At 43.5% G+C, this 27,904-nt stretch overlaps 1 protein-coding gene across 1 annotated transcript in view; it reads left to right on the top strand.

Annotated features, from left to right (window-relative positions):
• The window catches only part of HEY2 (hes related family bHLH transcription factor with YRPW motif 2), a 59,974-nt gene that overhangs the window by 19,336 nt on the left and 12,734 nt on the right, over positions 1–27,904 (top strand). Inside the window, exons 2-4 of the mRNA XM_078646958.1 lie at positions 2,648–2,726; positions 2,844–2,927; positions 20,689–20,770. Of these exons, the coding sequence (XP_078503084.1) occupies positions 2,648–2,726; positions 2,844–2,927; positions 20,689–20,770 (245 nt within the window). The remainder of the gene's footprint in view (positions 1–2,647; positions 2,727–2,843; positions 2,928–20,688; positions 20,771–27,904) is intronic.

Genomic DNA, 27,904 nt, shown 5'->3' with positions numbered 1-27,904 from the left:
TCTCCATACTACTGCTACCAATTTTCTCTGATCATATCAGTGCTTTAAATAGGCCGGTACTGTCCGGTATAGAGTACCGCACTTTTTTATTTTGAGAGGGAGAGTACCGGCACTTCTCGAGCGTGACATAATACATTTAATTGGGGAGTACCGGCTCCTCTCAGAAACAAGCAGGTACTCTGGTATAGAGTACCTGCACTTCTATTTTCCCATTTCAAGCACTGTTTCATATGCATCCAGCATGTCCATAAACTACGTCCTCATATGCCAAAGACAAAGGAGGAACTTAGCGAGACAGCGTACAATTGCTTCGCTGGTATCTGTTCCTGAATATTTTTAGGGCCACTGCATGTTATGTAGCTCCTTGGAATCGACAAATCGAGGTTATCCACTACCTCCTAGGTGTAGTAAAAGTAGTACAGAAGAATAGTACGTGGGCCACCCGTTCACTGGACATGCTACAAGCTGGACAAGTATGGCTTTATCCCATTCAGAACAAAAACTATTAGTAGAAAGAATGGCGTATCTACATTTTTAACATAAAGCTGTCTAGCAGCAGGATTTGTGATAAAATTAAATAAATATTCAAAAAGTCGGTACATTCAAAATCCAGGAAAGTTGTGGTTAGGCAGCCAAGTTTGGGACTGGTAATTTCCTTTTCCATCACATAGTTCTTTTATCAGCTCTTTAGATATTGGCTAAGACATCTATATATCTTTGTATTGTTCTTCCAAGCCGATCATCATCATCAATGAGCGCACTTTATTGATCCATGGGATTTTATGCTGCGTATCTAATGAAGGGATTTCTTCAAGTGCTGAGCGATAGACCACTAATTCTGGAGTGTCCCATAGTCTCTGTCAAAACAGAGGATCCTCTTCGGAAAAGCGAAGGCCTTGGTAACCTCCTGACTGATGCGTAGGCAGTCTTAGTGGTGTTGCTTCACTCTCCTCATTTCTAGGGGATATGATACATGCAACACCAACTATTATATGATATAGCAAGTAACATACTTTACACATAGATTTTTCTGTTATTGAAAGGAAAGGCAGAATCGATCGACAATCTCTACCAAAGTGGAGCTCTTCTAAACAAAGCAAGGCAATCCCAGGTTTTTATGTCTGGTGTTAGCCAAGACCTATTGATTTTACAAAAATTACTTTTATCTTAGACCTGCTTATAGAGATTGTCAGGCATCCCTCTTCATCCATTAGTCTGTTTTTGTCAGTCACATTTTTATTCCTCCCTATAGCATATAGCAAGGGACAGTGGTTCAGCCCATTTCAGCCATTTGCCAACTTCCCTGCCAGTGACAGTTTCTGCTCTTTCAGAAGGAGAAGACGCACAACCAAAGTCGTTTCTTTAAGTACCTGGAACTACGGTGGCAATGCGTGCATTTTTATAGGAAAAAAACATTTTGGCAATGTTTTTATTTTTCTTAAATTGCGAGAGACCAGCAGCTCCCACAACTATAACGATTTCCAAAAAACATGAAAACCAAAACAAGTGATGACAAATTCAAAAGGCCTAAAGCGAATGTCAGACCTCTTAGCTTTGCTAGTGCTTATCTTTTTAGGCAAGAACCTCATAGCGGCTTTCACTTGGGCAGGAGATAGGCCAGATGCAGACTGGTAGATATAAGGGGTGATATTCTAACTCAAGAATTTGTTCGAACTGGATGGTCATTATAGTGATCTCTCAACAAGGAAAAGTGAGCCAATCCCCTGCTTTGAACAAAACTAATACCCACTGCAAGAGGCTGGCGACTGGAGTTGTGTGATTCTGCTACTGCATTTGCTGTATAATTTGCAGATATCAACCTAAAATATGTTCTTCCCCAAAAGAGATCTAAAGTTATGAAAATGCCACCTATGATGCCACACAGTAGCAGTCCCTCTGCAAAGGTTAACAGGTCACTTCACAAATGTGGATTGTACTATTCAGGTGTTCAATTGATACTAATGTGTTGTAACTTTTGCCCAGAGAGCATTAATGTGTGTTATAACGGCAAAATAGTGAAATAATACAGCCACAGAATGTGCCCCATTATGTGGTATGATTTACCTTTTCCTGCAGCATAATCTCATCATCTTTGCCATAATATTTGGTCCCCCACTGCAGCACATATCCAGTGCCCTGACATTAGGGCAAAGTTATTTTCCACTAGAGAGCAGGCATTTGTCGTAGAGCTCACACACTCACTCTTAAGGCGACATGGAAATCCCACCTGATTGCGAATTTATTGTGATGCTCTGTGATTTGTCTTTGTCCATTTCTACTTGTTGGTTGCACTCCGCAGGGCATGTCTTGTTTTGTAGTGTACTCTCTGGGGCCCTGTGGTGCGATTTTGAACTGAAACAATCTTTTGAAACCAGATACGCAGTACACAACTGCTTAGTGTAATGGCGCGGATCTGCATTATTTGGCGGGATTTGTGTGTGAAAGGTCAGTTTACTGGGTTAAGCGGTCTGCAGTGTCACATGAACACTGAGGTGGTATTGCAGATGGACCTAGCTGCCTGTACTGTGGCAAAAGGCTAAAAGAGATGTCATCACCACCACCATGTCCAATGGCCTCTTCTGTAGCGTCATTGATTGGAATACGTCATTGTTGCACACCTGACACCACTCTCTTTGCTATTTCACAGGCAAAGCAGCAGCTCTGCAGTGCGCTCCAACTCCCCAACTAGCACCTCTCAGACCATGGCGAGGAAGAAAAGGCGAGGTGTAAGTTACGCAAGCAAGACACATTCCCACCAATAACCACAACAGACATTTAATATTGTTAAGAATTCCTGCCTATGTGTCCTGACAGCCTTTCCTGTGTGCTTGTTCTCTCCACAGATAATCGAAAAAAGGCGCAGAGACCGCATCAACAACAGCCTTTCAGAGTTAAGAAGACTGGTGCCAACCGCTTTTGAAAAACAAGTAATTTCTCCATTATACGTTTTTTCTGTGTTAATTTTAAACCTCGTGTGGCCGGAGCTGGCATGAAAGCGTTGCTGAGAGGAAATGCTTTGTTGTGGCTGGACTGTACTCTCTCCCTCCACCACCCACCTCCCGCATGCTGTGTAACAGTTTGTCTGTTTCGTCTATTTTAATTTCTTTTTTTAATTTCATTTTTGTTGCTCTTTTTATCCGTGCCAGCGTCGTGTTCGGTCCCTTCAGTGTCTTATAAAGTTAAAGACTCTAACCACAGGACTTTGCTGGTTGTGAAATTACCATGTCTAGGTTTCCAAGCTAGAGGTTAATACGATTTAATTAGTAAAATGGAATAAATGAGGACTTGGCATAATGGCAGAAGTCAGCAATGATCAGGTGTGGCACGCACAGCGTAGGCTGAAAGATACCGCAGCACCAACAAGGGGGTTTTGGGGGGCAGCCGAGCCTCGAGATCTGCCCCCCGGGCAGATTGGGAGGGGGGTGAGATGGCGGCAGCCATGTTGTGCTGTTTTGGGCTGATTTGGGATAGCCCAAAAGCAGCCCAATTGCGAAAGAGAGCCCAAAGGGATTATAGGGGGTTTCAGCACCTGCCCAGCCACCATTTTAGGTTTTGGTAACCTGGTGGCTGAGAGCGCTGCAGAATAGGTTGCTCGCGGGCCAGTCTATACTTTCTCGGGGCTTCACCGAGCGCCTTGAAAGCCGTGGGCATTCACACCATGCTCTGCGTGCAGCTGGTACCAAAACACGACGTAGACACGTAGTCTGACCGAAGTCATTTTCAGGCACAACAGCGACACAAGAGACAACCTGTGTTTGTTCCACGGAGTTGTTTACTGCATGAAAACCGCAAGCTTTCTAAAGAGCACTTAACTAAGCAAGGAAAAATTGGGCAATGAAAGGCAACGTTGAAAAGTTAGTTGAGATATTCCATGTCGCTTTTCTCTAAAAGGCACGCCATCAAAACTACAGTTTATCTAGTTGTTGAATATGGATGGGTGAAAAACTCCATTTGATTTCTGATTTTTATTTTGGCGGGAAACACATGGTAAAACCTAGGAAAGAATATACCATTTATGCCACATGATGATGTTCAAACCATTTCACTCAATTTACTGGATTTTGCAGAGGCTCTTCTCTTACTTTGTGTGTGTATAGGTGCACATCTGTGTGAATGTGTGTGTGTGTGGGTGTGTGTGTGTGTGTGTTTGCCAGCGTGTCTGTGTGTGTGTGTGTTTGTGTGTTGGTCTGACATTTTATTAGAGTTGTATGTATTTGTGTCTTTATTATTATATGTACATATGCATTTCTAATTATATATAAAAGGTGCATACATTTAACATTTTACTAATAATTGAAAAATATGACGAGAAAGTTTTTAAACTCTACTCATCCTGCCAGAAAAAGACAGTCTTTCGCTCAAACAGAACTGGCATTATCTGCAGTTAGAAAACTCTTCTAGCACCTACTGAGTGTAAACTTGAAAAACTATTTTAAACGTTTTTATGTTGATTTTTTTGTTATTATTCCCAATAACAACAATCTCACACTTAAATTCCTTAATGAAAACATTAGAAATCAGATGTCAAATCTCAAGTGAATGTGATTCTCGGATGATGGTAAGGTGCTTCATGAGCCACCTTGTGGTTTCAGGCAAGGACTGCTTTGGCGCGGATGGCGTCCAGTGCGATACACTTTTTGCCCCCCCCCCACTCCCAGGGCTTTAAGTGGACCAGGTCCTGCAGGTGCTCAGCACTGGCAGTTTTCAAAAGCAGGTGGTGAGACGGGTCCCAATCGGGCTCTCCATTTTTACCCTCACCCTCAGGATGAAAAAAATGCACCTTAATTCTGCAGTAGTACCTCCCTTCACTGCCTTTGATGTAACTTCAAAGTGACTTGTAGTCCTTTCACTGTCTCAACATTTCAAAACTGAAATGTTCTCAATGTTATATACAACAAAGTCATGGTTGTTGCTTATATATCTTATGCAACTAACAACCATTGACCAAGCCAATAGTCCTGGTCCTTTTTTATGTCTGTGTAATGTTACTTGCTGTATTATACATCTGGATGCAATGACAGAAGCAGCAAAATATGAGTCGGTGGCACACTATGCTAAGCACGGATTTTTAGCTTAAGTGTCTTTAAGCCATGCCATTATTTACACCTGTTACACCCCTTTGAGAGATCCCCTAGTGGAGAAACTTGGGGCGAATGTTATAATAACCTACGCCGATGATTCTCAACTATTGTTCACATATGAAAAAGATGATCCATTAAATGAAAGTTTAATACACCAATGCCTGGCTAAGGTGTTTGATTGGTTTTGACAAAACCAACTGTCATGCAATTCCACCAAAACCAAAATCATCTTTATTGGACATACCTCGGGCAATGAATGGCAAAATTGGTGGCCTCAGGATGAACCTTCTCCTCCTAGCCCTGTCACCATTGTGAAAAATCTCGACGTCTTGCTTGATTCGGACCTTTCTATGAAATCACAGGTTCAATCTGTGGCTGGCTCTTGTTTTAGGCTCCTTAAAATGATGAGGAACTTCTTACCACTGCTGCCACTGTCCCATAGATTGACGGTAGTCCAAGCCTTGATCATGTCAAGGCTGGATTACGCCAATGTATTATATCTGGGCATCCCAAACTATTTGCTGGGCTGCCTACAGGTCGCGCAAAATGCGGCAGCCAGAGCGATCTCTTTGGTTGGCTATAGGACCCACATGGCGAGACATCTGAAAACCTTACACTGGCATTCAGTGAAAAATAGGATTGTTTTTAAGTCTCTTGTGCTATCTTTTAAAGCCCTTCATAACAGTGGTGCTCAGTACATCAGAAAGAGAATCACGCCCTATGTTCAAGTCAGGACTTCAAGGTCATCGGCCCAACATTTGTTATTGGTGCCTAAATTCTTTCGGACCAGAAAGGGGGATGCTCCTTTCAGATGGTAGTGTGCAGATTGTGGAATTCATTGCCTCTCTCCCTCAGACATGAATCAGAACTTCTTAGCTTTAGACGCCAACTTAAGACCTGGTTGTTCCATCAGTAATTCAGCTGTTGTAGGATTGTGAGTGAGTGACTTGGCTCGCTCTTTTCAAGGAGTATTTGCTCTCAGAGCCGGGACACTCCTCGGAGTAGCCGCGTGCTTTACAAATCCCCCATACCATTAACATTAATATTGACATGATTAGTGTTGCTTGTGACCAAATTGTAGTTAGCCAAGTTTGCTCTTTGTAGGATGCTGTTTTATAATCTAGTGTAGAAAAATGAGGTACACTATGTAGAAAGTCCAGACAACCCCTATTGGCTTACTGGCCTACAACTAATAATCCCAAATGCTCTCTTTTGTGGTAGTGTGGGTTAGCATTTTAGGCTTATCAGAGGGTAGTGTTAAGCATTTTTAAACACAGAGTCAAGAGATGAGACAGACACTCAAAAAGAAATACCTAGAATATTGGAATCAGGTAAGTACTTTAGTAGTTATCAAATTTTACAGTAGAAAGAGTAGAAAATGACACCTGTCATATTTAAGGCATGAGCCTCCAACTCGGTAATGTTATCCTACAGGAGAAACATTCACTGCATAGATACACTTAAAGACAACTTACCAGCTGTTCTTCTGTACTTAAGGTAAATGGGGCCTAGGTCCATAAAAGCACCAAGAGTTCTAGTATACCTGCCCTGGGGTGTCCGGGTGATGAGATGCTTTCAGCGGTGATAGCCTCGAACGCTACACGCAAAAGTTAATGGGGAAAAGTAACTGTAAAAAAAGGGTGCATGGTGGACTGGGGGACCTGTCCGGCAGAACCCAAGGAGGGGCTTGGCTCTTGAGTGTCTCAGGACCACAGAGATACTGTCAGTTGCCTCAGACGTGGGCTGGGGAGCTCGGGTGAAGAGGGGGTTTGTCTGGTGAGTCTGTGAGTTAGAGGCTCTCACAGTTCTCTGTGTTCCTGCAGAAGAGGGGAAAGAAACACAGCACGGCCACTCTAAGTATAGAGCTGGCCTCTCTCAAAATCTCTTGATGCTCTTGTAAGTTTCAGCAGTGGTGGTGTTCTGACTGACCATAAACAAGCCTTGGTACTTGCCACTGCCTCTGGTATTGGTGCAGGGCGGCTACTGGGGGTCCTGGGGTCTTGAAACTTGGCAAATAGATGGATCTGCCCTCCTAGAGCACAGAGACCTCTTGCTTGGGTGTTGCTCCCTCTGTGGGCCCGGGGGTCAACAGAACGATGTATTGGGCTGCTGCAGTCGGTGCCTGCTGGCGCAGGGGAGTGGCTCCTCCACTCCAAGGGACATTTTTCTGGGTTGTAGAAGTGCTGGGTAGACCTTCAAGGGTTTGGGGAGGCTGCTCCACTTCTAGATGAGTTAGTATCAGTGATTGTCGGGAGAGCAGCAGCTGTGGACCAGCCAAAGTTGATGCAGGACCACAGTTCCCACGTCTTCAGCTCTTCTTTGTCCTTCTGCTTCTTCAGGCTGCTGATTCCGAGTTTCTGGTATCTGGGGTCACCTAAATACTAAATGTAGGGGTGTTAAGGAGAGTGTAAGCTATTAGCCAATGGGACACTTACCCTTGGGGTCACTACACCCCCTATATGACTACTTCCTGTAAGGAATGGGCATACACTTGTTCCAGAGTTCATAATTCCACCAACAACAAGATGGTGAAACACATCTGGAGCACATCATCCCACCTTATTAGTGTGAATAGTCTGGTGGTGCAACACTCCTACTAGCATTATAAATGTCCTGCCTGCCCTGGTGCCAAATGGGCCTCAGGGCAGGGGGGTGTCATCTCCGAGGTCTGGGGGAAGCTGGAGTTGCATATCAAAGGTAGCAGGGGCTTTGAAGCCCCTGATGTTGATAAGGTAAATCACTAGTCATCTTGCTAGAGGTGGTGTGAACACCTTCTGGAGCAGGCATTGTGTCTGATCTCAGAGAGTATGGGTTCTCACTTGCAGGGGGTCAAAAACCTGTCTCTTGTGGCAGACTGGAGGATACCAGTCAGCCAGCACACTAGATACTGTAATGTTTTTCAGGAGGCACCTCTAAGGTGCCCTCTAGGTGCATGCCATAGTAAATCTAGTACTGCCTACAGTACAAAGTGTTTGATACCAAACAACATAGGTTTCAGTAAAGTCATCATGTAGCTGGGGATCTCGTAATAACCAGTGACCCGTACATATACTTAAGATGTCTTTCCTGTTCACTTGGTCCATCGTTTAATTTAATCTCTAATTGAACTAGACAACAAAGGGGCATAGCTGCTGATGCAGATATGCCCTCACATGTAATATAAGGCACCCTGCCATAGGGCTACAAGGCCTGCTGTAGAGGTGACTTACATATATTATTTGCAGTGACTTTGGCATGCCGCACAGTGAGTGTGCCATGTTGTTTTCAAAACGTAGTTTGCAGCATGTCACACAGCCTGTAATGGCAGCCTGCATGCAATGAGTATGGGGTGTCTTTTAGGGTGGCATAATACATGCTGATGCCCTAGGTACCAGGGGTACAATTTACTAGGGACCTGAGGGCTGCTAAAATGTGTGTCAGTTGTGTTACAATTAGACCACGTTACCTTGCTTTAGGGAAAGAGCACTGGCACTGGGCATGGTTAGCAGGGACTTAGTGCACGTCAGTCGAAAACCATCTGTACCATGGCAAAAAGTGGGGGTGACCATGATAAAAAAGAAGCACTCTCGTACTATCTTGGTTTCTTAAAAAAAGGCAAACGTTCACAGTGTGTGGAAAATGTAATCTTCCCCATTCATTTTCACTAGAGGATTCGCAAGTGCAGTTTCTCTTTGAATTTTTTTGGGGTTGGGAAGCCTGCCGAAGGCAAGACAACAGAAGCGACTAAAGAGCCAACCGCAAGAGCACAAGGAAGCAATAAAGATCCTGCAATAATTTAAGCAAGGCGGCAATAAAAGGAACAAAGCACGGTACTTGCTGGCATCTCTTTTTTGCCATCCTAACCCCTACCTGCTGGTGTCTGTGTTTCCTTCCTGTTTCAGCCTGCTCTCCCGACGCAAGAAACAATTGCAGTTTTAAAGTCTCCTCACACCCTGGTGCTTGTGAGCTAGAAGCCTAGCTGCTCTGAGCCCCCAATTGCCTCTGCATACAATCATCTAAGTCATTCTGCGATTCTATGCAGCTCTAAGTTGTGTTTCTGTGTCTGGTTCACACATTTTCCATTATGTGCCATAAAAAATGAGACTCCAGTGCATACCTCCACTCACTGTACTGCAGAAAATGTTTTGAAGTATTGTGTTTTCTGCAGGTAAATTTCAGAAACAGGAATATCCTGCAGCACGTTGCCTCGGTTATATCTATCGCAACCAAGACTCAAGTGCTGTGCTTGGTTAGTGATCTGCTTACCTACTTTGTATGAACTATACACAATCCATCCATAAAAAAGTGAACTTTTCTTTTTCAAAGGTGTGCTTTATTCCTACAGAATGTATGGCATTGTCATTAATTCGATCTAATATTTGGGTCCCATGACGGCATATGGATGTGCATTAGCAGATCGCAGCTTAGCAGAGGGTTAGCACACGACACGAAATGCACAATAGATGGCATGAGGAATGCCTGTAATTTGTCTAACCATTGTCAATCACTCAGGGTAGCATTCCACTCCATTGTTTTTTTGCCCGCTAGGCTTCCTCAGTTTGGACCCAGCCATATTCAAATCAGTCTTTACCCTGTGCAGTAGGAACAGTCCAGCCTGAATTGCCAGGCCAGCTCCTTCCTGAACTGGTAAAAAAAACATCCCAAAACTGGTATCAGCCTGATTGGGGCTATTCAGTCGGGTGTAGCCTGGTTTCAGTGTCACACCACCCCCAGGAAGTGCATGGTTGCAAGAGTGCCAAATTACAGCATCGTGAAGTCTGTTGGCGTCATGCCTTATTACTAGAGTGGTGCCATTACTATGTTTGACAGTGTCTTGCCTGTGATAAATTCAGAAATTCATTTCATCACCTTGTTGCTTGTTGTGCAATGGATATGCCCAGACGTGGGTCCCATGATTACTGTTACGCAGGGCAACAGCTGTACCTCACTGAGCAGGTCTATGCCCGGAGGAGGAAAGTAGATGAAAATAAATTCTCGGAATTCAACCTGAACAATCCCCATTGCTGAGATGAATACAAGCATTATTTCTTGCACTTTGTTGTTGGCTGCTTTTCTTGTCTAGGGTCGCAGCACTTATGCTTATTCCGAAGGAAGGGAGATGATAGATCGAAAGCAGGCATGCTGCATTAGGCATTATAAATGGTTGAAAAGGTCTCTTTTGAGTGCAGCCGGGAGCGACAAGGGAGCCAGACATGGAATACCCTGTCTAGAGGCTGTAGTTCTGTTACCCAAAGTTCTAAACAATCCTCAGAGTCAGAGGTGAGAGGCAGTAGCGGTCGGTGGTGGGAGTGCTGCCGGGCGGTGATGTGGGATGGGGCGTAGTAAACTACGGAATACGGCCAAATGCATGTAAGTAAACATATAAATAAATAAAACGAACTCCATTGCGCTGGATACGCCAGGGACTGATTACGGGGAACATCCATTACAATGCGAGTTTTACACCGCAGTTCCATTACAACAAGGGTTTTACAACGCAAGTCGTTACCACGACTTGCGCTGGAGGGCGCTCTAGACTAAGGAATAGTAGATTTACTAATCCAACACCTTCCCTACTGTACGTAGGCTGGTGTTGGAATAGTAAATCTTACTATTCCTAAGTCCAGCACCCTACAGCGCAAGTTGTGGTAACGACTTGCATTGTAAAACCCTCGTTGTAATGGTACTGCGGTGTAAAACCCGCGTTGTACCGTCATACATCCACTGATTACAAGCAGCCGAGATAAATGACTGGGGATATTTGTCATGCCTCCTTATTACTGTAAATGTAGCCCGCTGGAGATATACATGTTTGACCATGTGTGCACTGCAGCCATCATCTGTCCTGGAGATCACTGAGCGCGGTGAACCTCACAGATATGTTGGTTAATGTTTGGGGACCACTTACACATTTGTTTTACTTTGCAGTCTCAATGGAACAAATAGTAGACCTTTCTATTGATTTTGATCTGGTCTGCTCGGGTGTGTTCATACTGTCGCGTCGCGCTCATTCACAACTTGTACTCGCTTTTATTTTAGAAGAATGGCCGAAGGAGAGGGCATTTCCTGAAAATTAGTGCCCCGATGAAAGAATCCCGTCAGAGCCCCAAAACTCAGGAAATGCTTGAGTCTAACTTCATTTTTTCTGTTGAGAAAAAAAGCTGTACTGACTTTTCTTTTCAGACTTTAATATGTTTTGCCAGGGAAATAAAATGCTCTTACCTGATTATGAGTTAGGAGGAAGGATGTTTGGAAATATCGGATGGCTGGATTTAATGATCCCGGCCACTTTCTCTGCACATTTTAACTCCTATTACGAGTTAAACTACATGTATTCGGGAATACATATGAAACCTGGATTTACTAGGCAGAATTCCCAATTCCAATGTATTTAATGCTCACATGTTCTTGCTTCCAGCTGGTGGAAACTGTGTGGGACACTGATATAACACCAGGATTCAAGAACATCAGTTCACTTTTCTTTTAACAAATAGGTCAGTCCAGATCCATCCGGGCACAGAGCTTTGTTCTTTGACAGCTGAGGAATTGACACATGCACTTCCTCAAGAGAAAAAAACGATGTTCTAGGCTCCCATTAACTGTAAGGGAGATTCAGGAGAAAAATCTGACACCTTTTCATGGTACATGCATCTAAATGTTTGACCCAGCTCCAGAGGTCCTAAGAGAAATGTGACCAGACAGTGAGCCCTCGCCTGATTGAGAAAAGCATGGGCGATTGATAATTGTCCAGAATACAGAGCTGTTAGAAAGGCAAAAGCCAGGAGGAGCTGAGACCAAGCATCGTCTTAAAGGGCATTCTGACAACTTTTAACCTCTGCATTGTTTTTACGTAGGCAGAGGGAGACCTTTTTTTGCTCCCTGGTGGAAGCTTTAGACGCTTTCATTAGCTCCTTATGTGCCCTAAAAAAATCTGTCAAACCACCTACATGGTGGAACTTTCACTTGCTTACTCTGAATGGTCAACAGTTCGGCGATCTCTCTGGAAATGAATGTAAAAGAACTAGTTATATTTAAATTAGATGAGTTCTCACTAAGACAAAAAGTGAAGTCTAGAACTTTGGAGGAAAAAAGTTTGGCATTAAAATCCTGCACTGTTACCATGTTCCATTTCAAACTCCAACCCCTATCCATGTTTTTTAAATAACCTCCTCCCTGACTAAGCAGCTAATGTTATTTTAGGCCAGTCTAGTGGTCAGAATATGGGATTATGGTCACCAAAGACTAGGCGAGGTATTTCAATAGACTTCACAATGTATCTGAGGGATGCGGATATAAAGATAAATTCAATGACTGTGGAACATTCTCGAACAGGAAAAGTGGGAAGAATTGAAGGTTTGGGATAAGAGCAAATCATATCGAAAAGAAGAGAGAGATTGAACTCACAAATAATCGAGACTAAGAGTTCCCCTTGGCCTGACTGGTTCATGTATAAGACATTGACTCTTAGGCAAGTATCAGGACCATAGGGCCCCTTTGCAGCACACTTACATAAATGAACATTAAAGTCCCATGAGAGAACTTAACAAGCAAAAGAGTAGATTTTATCTTTATAGACCCTCAAAAATGTGCATTGAAGTATGTGTTCCAGGATACTAGCTGAACAGTTAGCATTATAAAAGTTGAATATCAGCACATGATCAGCATCAGGCAGGCTAAACTCTACCGATTGCAGATTGGGAGAACCCGGAATAATCTAATGCCCATCTCCCACTAAGGAGAGAGGCCTGACCATCATTAGACCTCCTTTTGCCTGCACAAAGGGAGGCGAAACCATGGGCACATAGAATGAACTTTGACTATCCAATAAAAAGGTATTAGAATAATCCCAGGTCTCCTGTAAACAGGCTAGCCCAAAATTTGAAATATAATCAAGCCCCAGCTTGTCTAACAATTTATTTCTCAAACCCACTACATTGCAACACAGGATTCCCCACCATTCGGAACAAAAGTCCAACTGGCATTATCTAATTCAGCGGGTCCCAGCTCAGAACCTAGCACAACATCCCCATAAAATAAATGTCAGTCATTGTCGGCCAAGAAGCTTAAGGCACAAACCTGTTATGGGGCAACACTTTATAGGACACTGGATTGATTTCTACCCCCACAATCACTTTTCTAACAATGCAAGATCTTGTTTTTAAGCTGGGGATACATTTCCTTTACACCCTTCTTAGGGGGCCTAGATCCCAAAACTAAAACAAATGGTGTTGTGTTGGGCGGGAGGTTGATAACCGTGACTGTTCGGGACCGTTGGAATAGCATACTCTGAGTCTCACAGTCCGTACAGGGTATAGATGGATCTGCATGACCTGGAACTCATCGTGGGGGTGGATAGGATGCTTAATTCATGAGAGAGATTCACACTTGTGATTAGCGGAACTACGGCCACACCTCCTTTACAGAGAAATGCTTATGGGGGCAACAGAGACCGAACCCGGGAAGGAGCCAGGAACATAGGCAAAGGGCCCTACAATGTACCCACAACCCCCTTCCTCCAATCTGGATCTAATATTAAGAATAGCTGGTACACTGGGGGGAGGGGGTAAAGCATCCCCACTTTCTAAAGTACCACCATGGGTAGCCATCACACTATGGTATATAACGGAAGGGTGGGTGGAGAGTCTATCAAGCAGACCCCTCACAATATCTTCAGTTGACTCTCTCTTCTGGAGATCAGCAACAGTATCTTTGATCAAAAGTTCTAACAAGCCAAACACTGGGTCCATTAGTGAGTCTCACAGAGCGGAATCCAATCAACAGGATACCTTTGATGTTAAACCTGTGGGTAAAAGTGTATGGGCCAGAACTACATTTTTCTCCATGTCTCCTTTTTCCTCTTCTTAACGGATGCTGTGAGGCAGTTGAAGAAACAGGAGAGGTACAAATACCTTGATGAACCTCAGCAATAGTCTGAACAGGACTTTTAGTAGCTGCTAACTGCTCTGGTTTATCAGTAGATTGACACTCTGCTGGAATTACACCTGGGTGCATTGAAAGAGTTGATACCACCAAAACATTAGGATGTGAACCTAAAAAATTAAGTACTAGCTTTCAGTGACAGAATTGGTCTCTTCACTTATTGCCCCACAACGGATGATAAGTATGACATCATTGAGGATATGCAAGTTACTTTTGACTGGGGCTGAGACAATGTTGAAACTGTAATCTTGTGCTTTCCCATGTCAACACTTTAACTTCAACATTCCCCTCAGCTTGCAATGGGGGCATTAGGGCTTCTTGGTGTTCAAATGTCCTATGCTACATGTCTTAAGTGTGTATGCGTGCCTTTGATAAATAAGGGTCGATGCTCGTCGTCAGTGTTGGTGTGTAGGAAGGGCCAGGTGAAGGCAAGTAGAGTGTGGTGTTGGTTGTGATCGTAATATAATAACGATGTGAACATAGAGGTTTTTACATAATTTTGCACTTGGTGTGTTTCAAATGGTAGATCAAGTGGTTCTTAATTTTGTCCAGCTATGTTTGTGTCAACTATTGACAGTCCATATAGTTTGAAGGGCCACGTCCCCCACCTTCCTCCCAGCAAGAAGAGTGTTTGCCAGGTTGACCAACGGTCAGTCTGACAGACACTCTTCTTGTTCAGGCAGACAGGAGCTAGGCATGTGCTAAATGCACAGGCGCCTGGGTGCCTGAGCTGAACTTTTCCAGGATGAGGATTCCATAGCCCTGTGGACGTGACCTCCTCAGCCTGGCAAAAGTGCCTAGAGGCCCTCCCCTGATGATGAAGGGAGGCTGGCAAAAGTGCCTAGAGGCCCTCCCCTTATGATGAAGGGGGGCGGTATTGATTGCCTTCGGACCTGGGTGCGACAGTTTTAAGCCCTGAAGTGCCCAGGGCAGAGTGTCAATCAGTGAAACCTCGTCACAGAGTGGGTGGGATTCGAAATCTAACTGATCCCATCCCACTCTGTGATGAGTAGGCTCTGCATGTATGAAAGTATGTGTATTTCTTAGTGAGTGCTTTGAGTGGGCATATGTTTGTGTGCACGGATGTAAATACATGTGTGTTAAGTGAGTGTGTATGTGTGCATGTGTTTCCCCATCCCAAGTAAAAGTAACGTCCGCCACTGTGTTGTGTCCATCCATACAGAATATATTACAGCTTGTAAAGTTTATGGTGACTATTCAGAGTTTGCTAATGGTGCTGTCCCTTACATTTTGGTAGGCAACAAAAAACAAAGCTATTTTGCGTAAAAGCTGTTATTAGTTTCAATCTAGTATAGCATACTATCATTCCGTGAAGTAAAGCTGCAAGTCCCTGGTCTGAAGGTTTCAGCTTTTGAGGACACGAGGAAGCTTTCTTGTGAACAATTACTTTTTAGGCTAGATTAGTAAATGGACTAGTAGCCCAGGAGTCAAAAACCTTGCCTCTTGTACGTATATCACCAGGTCATTTCCAGTTGAACGGGAGCTGGACAACTAACACACTGTGCCTGGGGGTGTTCCTTTGAGGTCTGAATCAGCCTGTTGCATAGGCCCAGTTAAGTCTGGTGGCAGAAGAGAAAGGGGGAAGCTTGACAGTTTCTACGAATGTAGAACTTTAAGAAGATATTCTCAATCCTAGGTGCTACTGAAGTTAAAGTAAATAGTAATTTGGTTCTATCCCCTCTTCTGTTGTATTACTTGCCAGTTCAGCATTGGCTCCAGCCTCGTTAGACTCTGCCAAAGCACATGCACAGCTGGAGTAACTGCAATATGCTCCAGTTGACAATGGCACAGACCTGGCCTATGAGGACCCATTGGTGGGAGTCTAGAGATAGACAAGGAGACAAAATACAAGTATCTTCGTTGACAGCCCTGAGGGCCATTGGGCTAAATGCACCCTACAACCAGCGGGCTCAATTATAAAGCTCTTTACTGCCTCCTGGAGTTTAATATACGTCAGTATTTGACAAATGGAGACAGCGCAGATAAAACACATTAGGACATCTATTACCTGATGGGAGGTTTGCCACGATTATTGTGGTGGGTATTCCTAGGTTCCTCAGTGTGAAAGACATATTGAAATGGCCAGATCACAGCCTTTGTGGCACCCACCATTTCTACATTTCCCGGGACCACTGGTACTCATATTGTCATGCACTATCTTCCATGGGCAGTGGGCTCCAGGAAGCAAACAACCAACAGGAAGATGCTTGTGATGGCTCTCACCAAGCTTGAGAATGATGAACCAACCAAATGAACTAGGAAGTGAGATGCTGAAAGGATTTTGGCTTAATCAGTAAGACCTAATAAAAAATTTCGTAGGATGTCTTATTCCGTCACAACGGTGATGGATATCCCATTCGCCGAAATATAAATCCCATAGGATATTATGGGATTTATATTTTGGCTTACAGGATATCTGTTACCGTTGTGACAGAGTAACCCATCCGCTGAAATCTAAATTAGGCCCTAAGTATCTTTGAATGTACCCTATCCGTTCTGACAATTCAGCATTCTAAGAGATTTTTTAATACCATTCTATTACACCCAATCAATCCTGAGATGGTGTCCCGCACGTATGATGGAGATGGACTGCAATTTATGTTTTTCGTCAAAGGCTGATTAGGGGGACTGATGATATAGTACAATGCAATACTGGTCTAGATGCCAAAGTAAACCTAATGAGCCATCTGCTAAAACTCCCTACGTTAAAAAATATAATGTGTCATTCTACCTATAGTTTTGGCTGAGATACAGAGCAAATCAAAGAGTCCTGGCTTGTTGTCTTTACAGGTATGATTGCGGCAGATCGCTTGCTCATCCCAAGCCGCGCCCAAAGATTTTGGACAGAGTACAGACACTATATTGAGGCTAAAAACGTGTAAATGGATTGATTTGGAGTGGAACAAATAAATAAGAATTTGTTCTGAAGAGGCGGCAATTCGGCTGCGAAACACGTTGGCTGTTTCTTGATGAGGATTACATTTAAATGAAATATATCATGAATATTCACAATGTGAGACTTGGAGGTGCCTCTGATTTTTTTTTCCAATCTAAACCTGTGGGCATTTTGGCGGTGTTCAATGTCCATTTGAGAGGGCTTCAAGTCTGGGGTAAATACACCTGAATCCACATTTGGGTAAATAAGTTATCACCATGCTTTCAGTTGATTTATTACATTTACTACTCTTCTGGGAAATGGGAGTAACAGGTGTTCATAATCTTTGTAGCTACACTTGATGCTGAATGTTGAACATTGTATGTCGACACTCTGATGTCTTTGTTTATCAGTCCTTACAATGGACATTTTGTGTGTCTGTGTTACGGTAGTTGTTGGTTCGAGTGTGGCATGTTTCATTGAGGTATGTACAAAAAAGAAGACCCACCTCAGTGAAAGGCTCTCCTTGGTCTTTTTCCAACAATGGTAGCCTGTAAACTACCAATGCTGAAATATGATTGATTTTGTGTTGGTCGGTCGAGACCTTGCAATGATTGACTCCCTGTGTACTTGGTGTGAATTGAGTGCAGCCAACATGCAGAGGGGAATTCAGTCTCTGTGGACAGTGCTCAATTAAACCCTGTGGAGGCCCCTAGGCAGTCGAAATGTCCCCCCCCCCCCCGCAATTATCTCCTGATACCCAATGCACCCGATTTGTTTTTTACAAACTACAGCAGCCAGAAGATGAGCTTTTAAGAGACAAACTGTTATATGAATGAATTTGATGTTTCTGGTTTATGTACTTTAAGTTGTTAATAGGCACATTACATCAATACAGTATTTTCTCTATAAAGTATTTAAAGTAACGTTTATTCGTTTCTTTGAGTTGATTCCTTTTTTTCTATCTTTTGGAAATATTACTTCAGAAAGCTTGATTGTAATTTTCTTTAAAGATCAAATCAATATTATTTTAATTCGTTGTCGTGGGGCCTCTAACAGGAGTGGGGCCCATACGCCAGTGCCTACTTTGCCTAATTGGTAACCTAGAACTGTCTGTGGAAGATGAATGCCGGGAAAAAGATTGCCTGCACTTGAGGAAAGTTAGCCTAGAAGATGACCACACTTTCCACAAGCATTGGGTCACTTCAGAGCAAGCTTCAGTAACACACAAAGCACAGGTACTGCATGGGCAGCCGGAGTGAAAAGTTCCCTCACAACACAGAACAGGTGCATCATGATCAGCTATAGTGCATGATCATATCGCATACAGAGAGCGAATAGCATATGGACTACAGCAGTGAAGGTTTCCTACACTCCTGTATTGTAGATGCAGATACACAGCAACAAAACAAGCTTCCCTCACACAGACAATATGTACAATACGGGCAATGGTGGTGCAAGAAACATTGTGCTGCGCGTAAAGAGATATAGCCAGCAATAAATATGTTGTATTACGAATGTGCAGTGTACACATAGTTGGTGAGATCTGCACTGAAGTGGTGTGTCAAGGAGCCTTCACATGAACCTTTGTATCCTGTTCTGTGGCGCATGTCTGGTCCATCACGTCTATTTCCGGAAGCTATATCTAGCATTTTGAGTCAATGTTTGGAGTACTCATCTGGAGTGTTATGTCATATCCAAAGACGAGCTCCATTCAGCTGTCCCCTGTCTTGTGTGAAACAACTGAACCCTGTGTGTTTCCCTTCCAACAGGTGTTACTTAGTCACCATGGAGTAGCTCATCATGCAATAACGTAACTAGGGTGCCAAGGGCTCTGGGGCAAGCAAGGAAAATGGCCCTTCTTACTGCTCTTTGGTATACGTAAATTCAACAATCTACAGGGTTCAATGGGACCCTCAGGCCTCTGGGCCCTGGTGCACTGCACCTGCTGCACCAGTGCTATACGCCAACCTCATGCTGCTACAACCTGGCTTGGTGATCTCAAGTTTGGCCTGACAGGCTACTGCAGCGGCTTCCGCAACACACACTCATCTCCCCGACACTCATAACCAGTGATCCTCCAGTTAAGGCAGGAGGTGGAAGGGCTTCGAGTGACTGAACTTTGGGGCAGAGAATGGAAAAGCATGGCTAGATGGGCTGGATCCATAACCGGTGAAAGATTCTCTTCTGGACAGCGGGCACCTCTCGCTCCCATGGTGTGCCTCCTAACACTGCTGCTGGGACCCAGTCTCTCTACAAGGATCAGAGAAAAGTGGGCATAGGAGATGGTGAGAAGCATAAGCTTATGGGAGAGGTATATGTAAAAAACAAACAGAGACGTGCAGACTGGAGCCACAGAGTGCAAAAGAGGCAGGGTACGAAGCCTGAAATGGTGACACCCAGGGCTTTAAGTAGGCCGGGTCCTGCCGGTGTTCTGCCCCGGGCAGTTCTGAAAAGCAGGTGTTGAGACGGGTCCCTATCGGGCTCTCCCTTTTTCCCCCACCATCATAGTGAAAAAAAATCTTAGCTCTGCAGCAGTACCAGCCTTCACTGATTTTCATGTAACTTCAAAAAGACTTGTTAAAGTTCTTTCACAGTCTCGTCATTTCAGAACTGAAGGATTTTCATATTATATGCAACGAAGCCATAGTTGTTGCTTATACAGCTAACAACCATTGACAAAGCCAAAAGCCCTGGCTTCTTGAAGGTGTAATGTCACTTGTTGTACTATATATGTGGATGCAATAACAGAAGCAGCAAAATACCAGTCAGGCGGCACACTATGCTAAGCACAGATTTTAAGCTTAGGTGGTTTTAAGCCACGCCCTTAATTACATTGGCCACTCCCCTTTGTGGGACCCCCCCCATTTTTTTCATCCCACTTAAAGCCCTGGTGACACCCAAGCCCTTCACCCGTCTCTTGCAAGGCGCTGTCATATTCACGGCTGTGCAGGGCGGGGCAGCCTCAACACAAATGCGGCTAACAGAGTGAAAGCACCCCAGGCCCTGGGGGGCAAAACCAGGGTGAATGTTGTTGTGTACTTAGGGGCATTAGAGGGAAAATAAGACTCCCAGACAAAGGCACCATTGTCAAACGGACATCCCTGTCTAGTGGCAGTGACAGAGTGATGGCATGTCAATTGGTCTTGTTATTTATTCAGGTCGTAAATTGACACATTTGGGCGAAATTCAGATTTAACTATAATGTCTCTCTTTGGAATTCCTTAGGATTGTGAGTACTACAGATCATATGGAACAATGCTGTGGCTGCCATTAGCGCAGCAGGTGGAGTTCCGCCGGGGCCCTGGAACCAGGAGGTAGGGTAGTCCCTTTTCCTTGCTTGCACCAGGGCCCTAATTGTGCCCATGTCGGGTCACCGCACAAACACGTGGCAGACTCGTAAAAATCACGCAAGGATCAAAGCATGCCTAAAATAAAGTTAATTTGTGTACCGTAAATCCTCGCTAACAGTCTTCCTATTGAGTTTGTTCACAGTAGTCAGAGCCCTTAACAGATGTTTGCTGATGACGCAAATCAGACATAAGCAGCTCCGGGATGTGCAACATTTACTCACTTAGAAAAGAAGTGTATCAGCTCACGCACAGCTCGCCTGCAAGGCCGAGACTCCCTGAAAGGCTTACTGTGAGAATGCCGGGCTGTCTCGGGAAATTGAAACCATAAGACGAAAATGAATGGAAAGGGTCACAAATGAGGGCCTCGGGCACTTGTTAAAAAACAAGAAAAACTGAGGGAGGGAGCAATCTTTTTTATGCGTTCCTTTATCTCACGCAGGGATCTGCGAAATTGGAAAAGGCGGAAATCCTGCAGATGACAGTGGACCACTTGAAGATGCTGCAGGCGACCGGAGGCAAAGGTAAGCAGGCTGTGCGACGCCATTTAATACCTTTTGGCGGGAGGAGCGCGCGGGGGTGGGGAATCCGAGCGCAAACAAGCCGGCCATAGGCGGTCCTAGATTAAAGGAGTGGAAATCAATGCTAATGGCAGGATTGAACTCGTGGGAAAGAGCTGGCGGGACAAAGGAAGGCACTTGACCCTGGGCTTGTGTTTGCTTTCATAACACTGTGGGAGTGAAGGCTTCATTCACAGGCCTCCCAGTCCCAGGGTTTGTTTGGGCTTTGCGAGGGAGCTCAGAAATGCGCACTGGGGGAGACAAAACAAACACACAAACATGCAAACACAAACAAAAGGTCAGAGGCTGTCATTCTTCTGCCCAAAAAATAGCCATGTGAAATTCCGTTCGCCCACAGCTTGGTGTGGGGAAGCGTGCACGTGGGAGTGTATTGTCTGGGCGCTTTACAGCAAGTGCTTTAAGTAGAAGGGAAAAACGACACCAGGGCAGAAACCGTGTCAGAAGGAAAGGAATAATGCTCCCTGCCCAGCAAATAGGTTTTACTTTTTGTGCTCCTTTAAATCCATCCATATAAAGGCTTTGCCACCACGACTCACTACAGGACATTCACTGGCATGACATTCCACACCATATCATGCTATACACCACATCAATACACATCATTTCCATACGACGCACACAACATTATTCAATCCACTATCATAGTATGTTCTTCTTAATCCACCATGGCAGCATGTCACAAGATTCCCACCTAAAAATTGCCATTCTAGACGATGCAAAACAGTGGCATAGTGACCCCCCTCCCCCACCCCAGACACAACTTAAGCAGGGGTGGTGTTGGCACCTATAATTATTACCGGCATGTTCTGTCTGCATTAAAACGCTCATAAAATAAGAATGGGAAAACCATATTAGAGGTCAGGGGTGGGAAGCCAATAGCAGAAGAGCAGGCCTAAAAGGAGACATGAGGAGAGAAAGAGAATGAAAAAGCGATCAGAGGCGTAGCTTCAATTGGTGCAGCAAGCGCTTTGGTACCAGGACCCAGAGGCTTAAGTAGCGCACTGAAACCTGTGTATTGCTGCATTTTAGCAGTCAAATAGGAGCTGTGGGGCCCATTTACTTACTTACAGTGCGGCTCACAATTCACTGGCCATAGTACTGAGAGTGTGAGAGAGATGGCTAGAAAGAAGAATGAAATGAAGAATTTATGAAAATAATAAAGATTCTGTGACAAGTAGGAAGGGAAAAAACATGAAAAGATGGATTCAAGGGTGAAAGCATTGATGTAAGAAATGTAAAACAACATTGCATTGCTGGGTGAAAGAAAGAATGGGTGGAATGATGAAAGGCTGGACGAATGGGTATATGGATAAATGGAAGTGTGGATGGATAGGTTAAATTGATAAATGGAGAGTGACATGATGAATGGATGAAAAAGTAGGGGTGCATGGATGGAAAATAATGAATCAATGGCTGGAAGTGTAGGTGTAAGGATTGAAGGATGGGTGGAAGAGTGATGAAAGGGTGGATTGATCGAATGATAAAGGAAGGAAGAAGGCATGATAGATGGATGTAAGGTTGGATGAAGGGTCCAAATATAGTGCGAGTAAGGCTTACTTGCTTCCCTCACCTCTGGGCATTAGAGGTACAGATCAAGAGGTAGGTATTTTAATTTTCTAGCCATTTCCCTGATCCAAAATCACACCACACCATGCAACAACTTACCACACTAAACCTTTCTACACAATACAACATAAAAAAATAACTCTGGACCATGCTGTATAAAAAACACATGGTGCCACAAATCACACAACCTTGCTCCACACCACATCTAGCAAAATTACAACACACTCTACCATGCACCATACCATACCACATGACATCACTTCACCTGCAACCAGATCACATCATGTCCAATATTACAGTTCAGTATGCAGATCACCATTTAACCAAGATCCGCCATCTCATTATAAATTTCCACGCGCCATATTGTATCATGTTTAAGTGCACACCCACCATACGATGCTACACCTCAGATCTGACTTTACCACATAACAAAATAACAATTTACATAATATATTTCACAGCATATCACATTTCGATTTGCCACACCACACAAAACAACACAACATCCATCACAAAAACATCCAATCCAGCACTATATTATATAATACAACAACACATCGCACCTCCAGGAACCATTCCATGCACCCCCACACCACATATTACCACATTCTACTACAAGACAACTCACAATACCAAAGTTCAGCATCTGAGGCAGTACACAAAACAAATCACAAGTCACATTGTCATGCAAAATCATGAAAAAGTAAATCATACACCTTTCCACACTACATCAGTGTTTTGCGAGGATCATCACCATGCCTCACAACACACATCATTTCAGTACATCACATTATTCAACATATGTAAACACAGCAGAATATAATGCATCATCATACTGTCCAACACTATAAAGTAACAAAGGCATACCGAAAATCTATGGCAGTTGTAATGAAAGTTGACCTCTTTTAGAAATATTTGATGTGTTTTAGAAATACCCCAACATTTGTAATTCTTTGCTTAGTTACACTTTTCACTTTTTCTATGTGTCCACTAAAGGATATCATTTAGCAAAACAATATCTAACAGGCGCATATCAAGTTGTGAAGTCTATAGTTCGTTTTATCTCTATTTTTTGTGAGATGTGTTTTTAGTAAATTATGTTTTTTCCTGATTTTTGTGGATGATCCGTCTAACCTCTCAACACATCACATACGCAAACAAGAGTGTTCTAGAGCACATCACAACACACCTGAGCACGACCAACCTACCCCATATAACACTGAATCACATTGCAATGCATTAGACTTTAATCATCACACTTCATCACGCAACACATTTATTCCACAAATGAACACCTTACATTACCACGCAGCATATGCCATCACACTGTAAATCCAAATTCAGTTACAGCACAGTACCTGAACTCACAATGCCACATTACATGGGGCAGCACCTGCTAACATTCTAACATTACTCCACACCACACCCCTTAACACTTCACCTCACCATTTCACATCACACTTTCATCATTTGGCACCTTACCTGACTCTAAAACATAGGCCACCATACCAGATCGCACAGCCTCACTACATCTCATCCTCCATAACTTGTCCTCTTACCTCCCCCTATAATGCCACTATACCTAACAACATCAACATATCACACCACCCAACACCACTCCACACCACAACTCACAAAAGCACATTTAGAGCAACACAACATTTTGGACAACAGCACACCCCACCAGAATGTAAAACCACTCAACATCATCTGGTAATATTATGTCATGATTCCCAATTAATGTCTCAATTTACCTTGTACTTTAAGCCAGTACACCACGCCACACCATACGCCATCCTACATAGCATAACAAACGATATTGAACTACACATGCTGCAATAAAAGACACCTTTCTCATCTCTTTTCTCCACCTCATTACCCCATACCACCATGTCTTAAGGTGCCTAGAATGTTAAAGACCCCTTCTTCAGTAGGATGTTATTCAGCACAGGCTGTGCTGTCATATTAAATACAAATAACCAAAAAAAGTTTGCCTCCTGGGAGAGCAGAACAAAGAAAATGAGAACTTTAACCTCATTGTAAGAAGGAAAGAAACTTTCTTTTTAAATAACCATCACCCACCAGGGTTACCGCATGGTGGCATGCTCCATCATAGGGTTCCTCCCTAACCTTCTACAGAAAAGGGCATGCTGCTACCAGCGAACACGCTGGCGCTCAAATTGTAAGATGTTCCTTTACCTATGTTGACTGATTGGATAGTGGAATGGGTTTACTTATATACAAAAAAGGAGATACAAAAATATCTAACTAGTAGGATAAAAATACTTTAGTCACTCCCCTAGATGATATGGTTCAAATATGGGTATGTCAGGAAATGCTTTAAGGTAAATGACCCACCGTTTCCCTAGTTTACTAGTTTCAAGCCCTACCACAAGGCTTTTCTTCAGGACCAAAAGGGGGGAATGCTCCCACTCCTCAAGTTACACAATGACTATGAATGAACAAAATGAACATAAATGAAGTAATACAGCACCTAATTGGTCTGTTAAAATAAAAAAAACATGATAGAGACCCTGTTAGGCCTCATGAGTCCAATCAGCAAGAGGGATGCCTGTGGTCAAACCTTCATCAAAGCTACTCCCTAACTGGGAAGAGACCCGTTCGCACGTGGCTCCAGTGCCTTTTTATTTATTTTATTCATTTATAGTCATCAGACCCATAAGAAAAAATCTTTTTCAGTTAGAGATACAGAATTCCTCACCATCCACTTATTCTCATGCACATTGTTCTGAGACTAGCCACAATAATACAATAGTGAGTTAAACAATAACACAATTTGTAGCATTGCCGAAAAAAATGCACCCTCCAAAAATATTGGTCTCGTGTCCAGCTGCCATACTGCTACATGCTTTCCACCATGATTTTATGAGTCCTCAAAAATTGTATTAGCTGCTTCCCCTTTAAGAAGTATCACATTGACCACTTAACCTTCAGGCCCTCCCTAAACTCATCTAGGGGGGACGATGACACAGCGAACAGTATGGCTGGCAAGAGATGGCTGTGCCTCAGCAGCAAAAGAGGCAGAGAGACCCCTGGTGCCCAAGGCTGTCTGCAGGCAGGGTGACCCTCTGGGCCTTAGTTGCCCCGCCAGAAGCACGAAGTTCACATTTTCAAAGTCTTACGCCCCCAAACAAAGTGAAATGTGCCTCACAGTCTGGCATTGGCGGCGGGTCCACTCCTAAACTTCAGAACCCCCACCCCCTCTTATTCGAAACACCATGCTGTATTTTACTGGTTAAAAAATACTATCACAAATAGGCAGCAATTTCCAATTTCAAAATACAGATGAAATCAACTGCAATTTGCTCAGTAGCACTTCAGAAAACGTCCAAAAAACCCAATGCCAAAACTGGCCAGATTGTACTTCAACCCAAGGAATATTAGCTGCATCCAGACACTGTTCATGTACTGGTATGAACACTTGTTAGACTGATCATATGAGTCCTTGCCAGTGGGTCATCTTGTTTCCATCCCGTGGGTTTCCTTTTGGAGTCAAGTGTTGTCTGGTACTAGTGTTGCTGTTGTTTTCACTGTGAACCAGAAAGCCATAATTATAATTATTTCAAGCAATGCAGAAATACACTTTACAGCTCTGGGCTGCGTGGAAGGAAGAGGGCAAGAGCCACATCTCTCATAATATGGTGCATTCCTGCTCTGTGCCTGCACTGGTGCATAAACCGGTGCCTAGCGCCAATGCTGGCACCTTTTCACTGTGGTGCACGGGGTCGTGCGTTACAGCAGGATTGTTTTTGTGCAGGAAGGGACACCTTAATGCACAAAAACAATCTTCTAAGGCTTTTTCCATTTTCTACTTGTGCTGCACAATGTAGAAATAAAGATATTTCTCACCGTTATGCCTCCCCAAGGATGGTGTAGCATTCTGATGCATTTGCAGGTCTACCACTAATGGTAAATCTAGGAATGCTTCAGAATCCATGGGTGGATGCCTGGGAACACCCACGCCCCACCCACGGAACACCTCCCCGGGGCAGAGTAACGCAGGGCCGTGACATGCGCTGCCTTGTATGACTACATATTTACCAAGCCACGCAGGGCCACGCAAGGTGACCTTCTGGGGCTTGGTAAATCTCATCATCGTTTTTTTGTCACTCAGTGGCCCTTGCGCGGTGCTACTGAAATGCAAAACCTTATTTAAATATGCCCCAGAAACGTGGTACTTCAGACACACTTGTGTTTAAAATCTAACTAATAAATTATATGGAAGGGGTTCGATTTCTTGCGTGATTTAAGCAGAAACAGCAAATAATGGAAGGTCAAACAAGACCTTCACTGGTTAAAAATTTCTGACCGTGTGGCCTTTAAAACCTTGTGCCTTATGTTCAAAATTCGTCAGGGTTCTGCTCCCACTTACTTGCACAATCTTGTCCGGCCTTACCAGCCTAGTCGTCCTCTCTTCCGTTGGTGCTCAAAACGGAGACCAATCTTTTTGCTTTTCGCAAAAAGTTAAAAACTTTTTTGTTTTAGTTGGTCACTGTTTCTGCTCATTCCTTGCTTCAGCAATTACCTATCTTTCTTCTCTAGTCTGTCCCTGGCGCCGGGAAACCCATTACGGGTAGCTGAGCGCAATACAAATTCAATAAATAATAATAATAATAAAACCATATATCACTTAGGTAGTATCACTTTTGAAGACAACCCACAGAAATCACTATTTTTGCTGTACCCACTTTAGCGGGTGTGAATGTTACTTATTTTGCATAGACAGAATACAGGAACAGTGGCTGGAAAAAGCAGTCTACATTTATTGCAATAATGGATGAATTTCCAAATATAAAGAGTGGTCGTAGACATGCTGGACATGTAGACAAAAAGCCCACCTAACACAACACCATTCCCACCTGCTCACAACATGCAACCAGTAAAACACATACAGACACCTGGGTGTGAAGATACCCAATTGCGATGGTGTTGTGAGGCAATAATAATGACAGTACTTCGTTATATACATTTCTGTAACAGAATATAATCACAATATGCATGCACACCAAACCCAGTGGCTCCATTAAAGCAGGAATATGAACTATTTGCTCATGGTATGCGAGTAGAGACAGCGTTTATTTGCAAATATTAGGGGTAACACAAATTGCATAATCTAACGGCTGACCCAGAAGCTACCGCAAAAGATACAGCAACACAGAGAAATTACAACTTGGGCAATAGGTGACTACTCCTACTTAGAATTATACTCCTTTTTTAATTGTGACTGGGTGTGCCTAAGAAAATGTAGCCATTATTTTACCTTTCAGGCAGTGCTACTGGTTTGTAATCATCTATCGAGTTGTGCTTGCTGGATTTGTTAGCCACCATACTTCTTTTAGCCAAATCATCAACTAAAGATGGAAGCTATTTTATCCCTTGGTCCTGCAAAGCTGAAGAGTCGCCATGATATTACAACAGACATATAATATAATATATTATATTATAATATAAGATAAGATAATATAAGATAATAACAGGATAAATATTATA

Source organism: Lissotriton helveticus, chromosome 6, assembly GCF_964261635.1.
Source record: "Lissotriton helveticus chromosome 6, aLisHel1.1, whole genome shotgun sequence".
NCBI classification, from domain to species: Eukaryota; Metazoa; Chordata; class Amphibia; order Caudata; family Salamandridae; genus Lissotriton; species Lissotriton helveticus.
The sequence above is the reverse complement of the archived record's forward strand: the minus strand, read 5'-3'. Positions and strand labels throughout refer to the sequence as shown.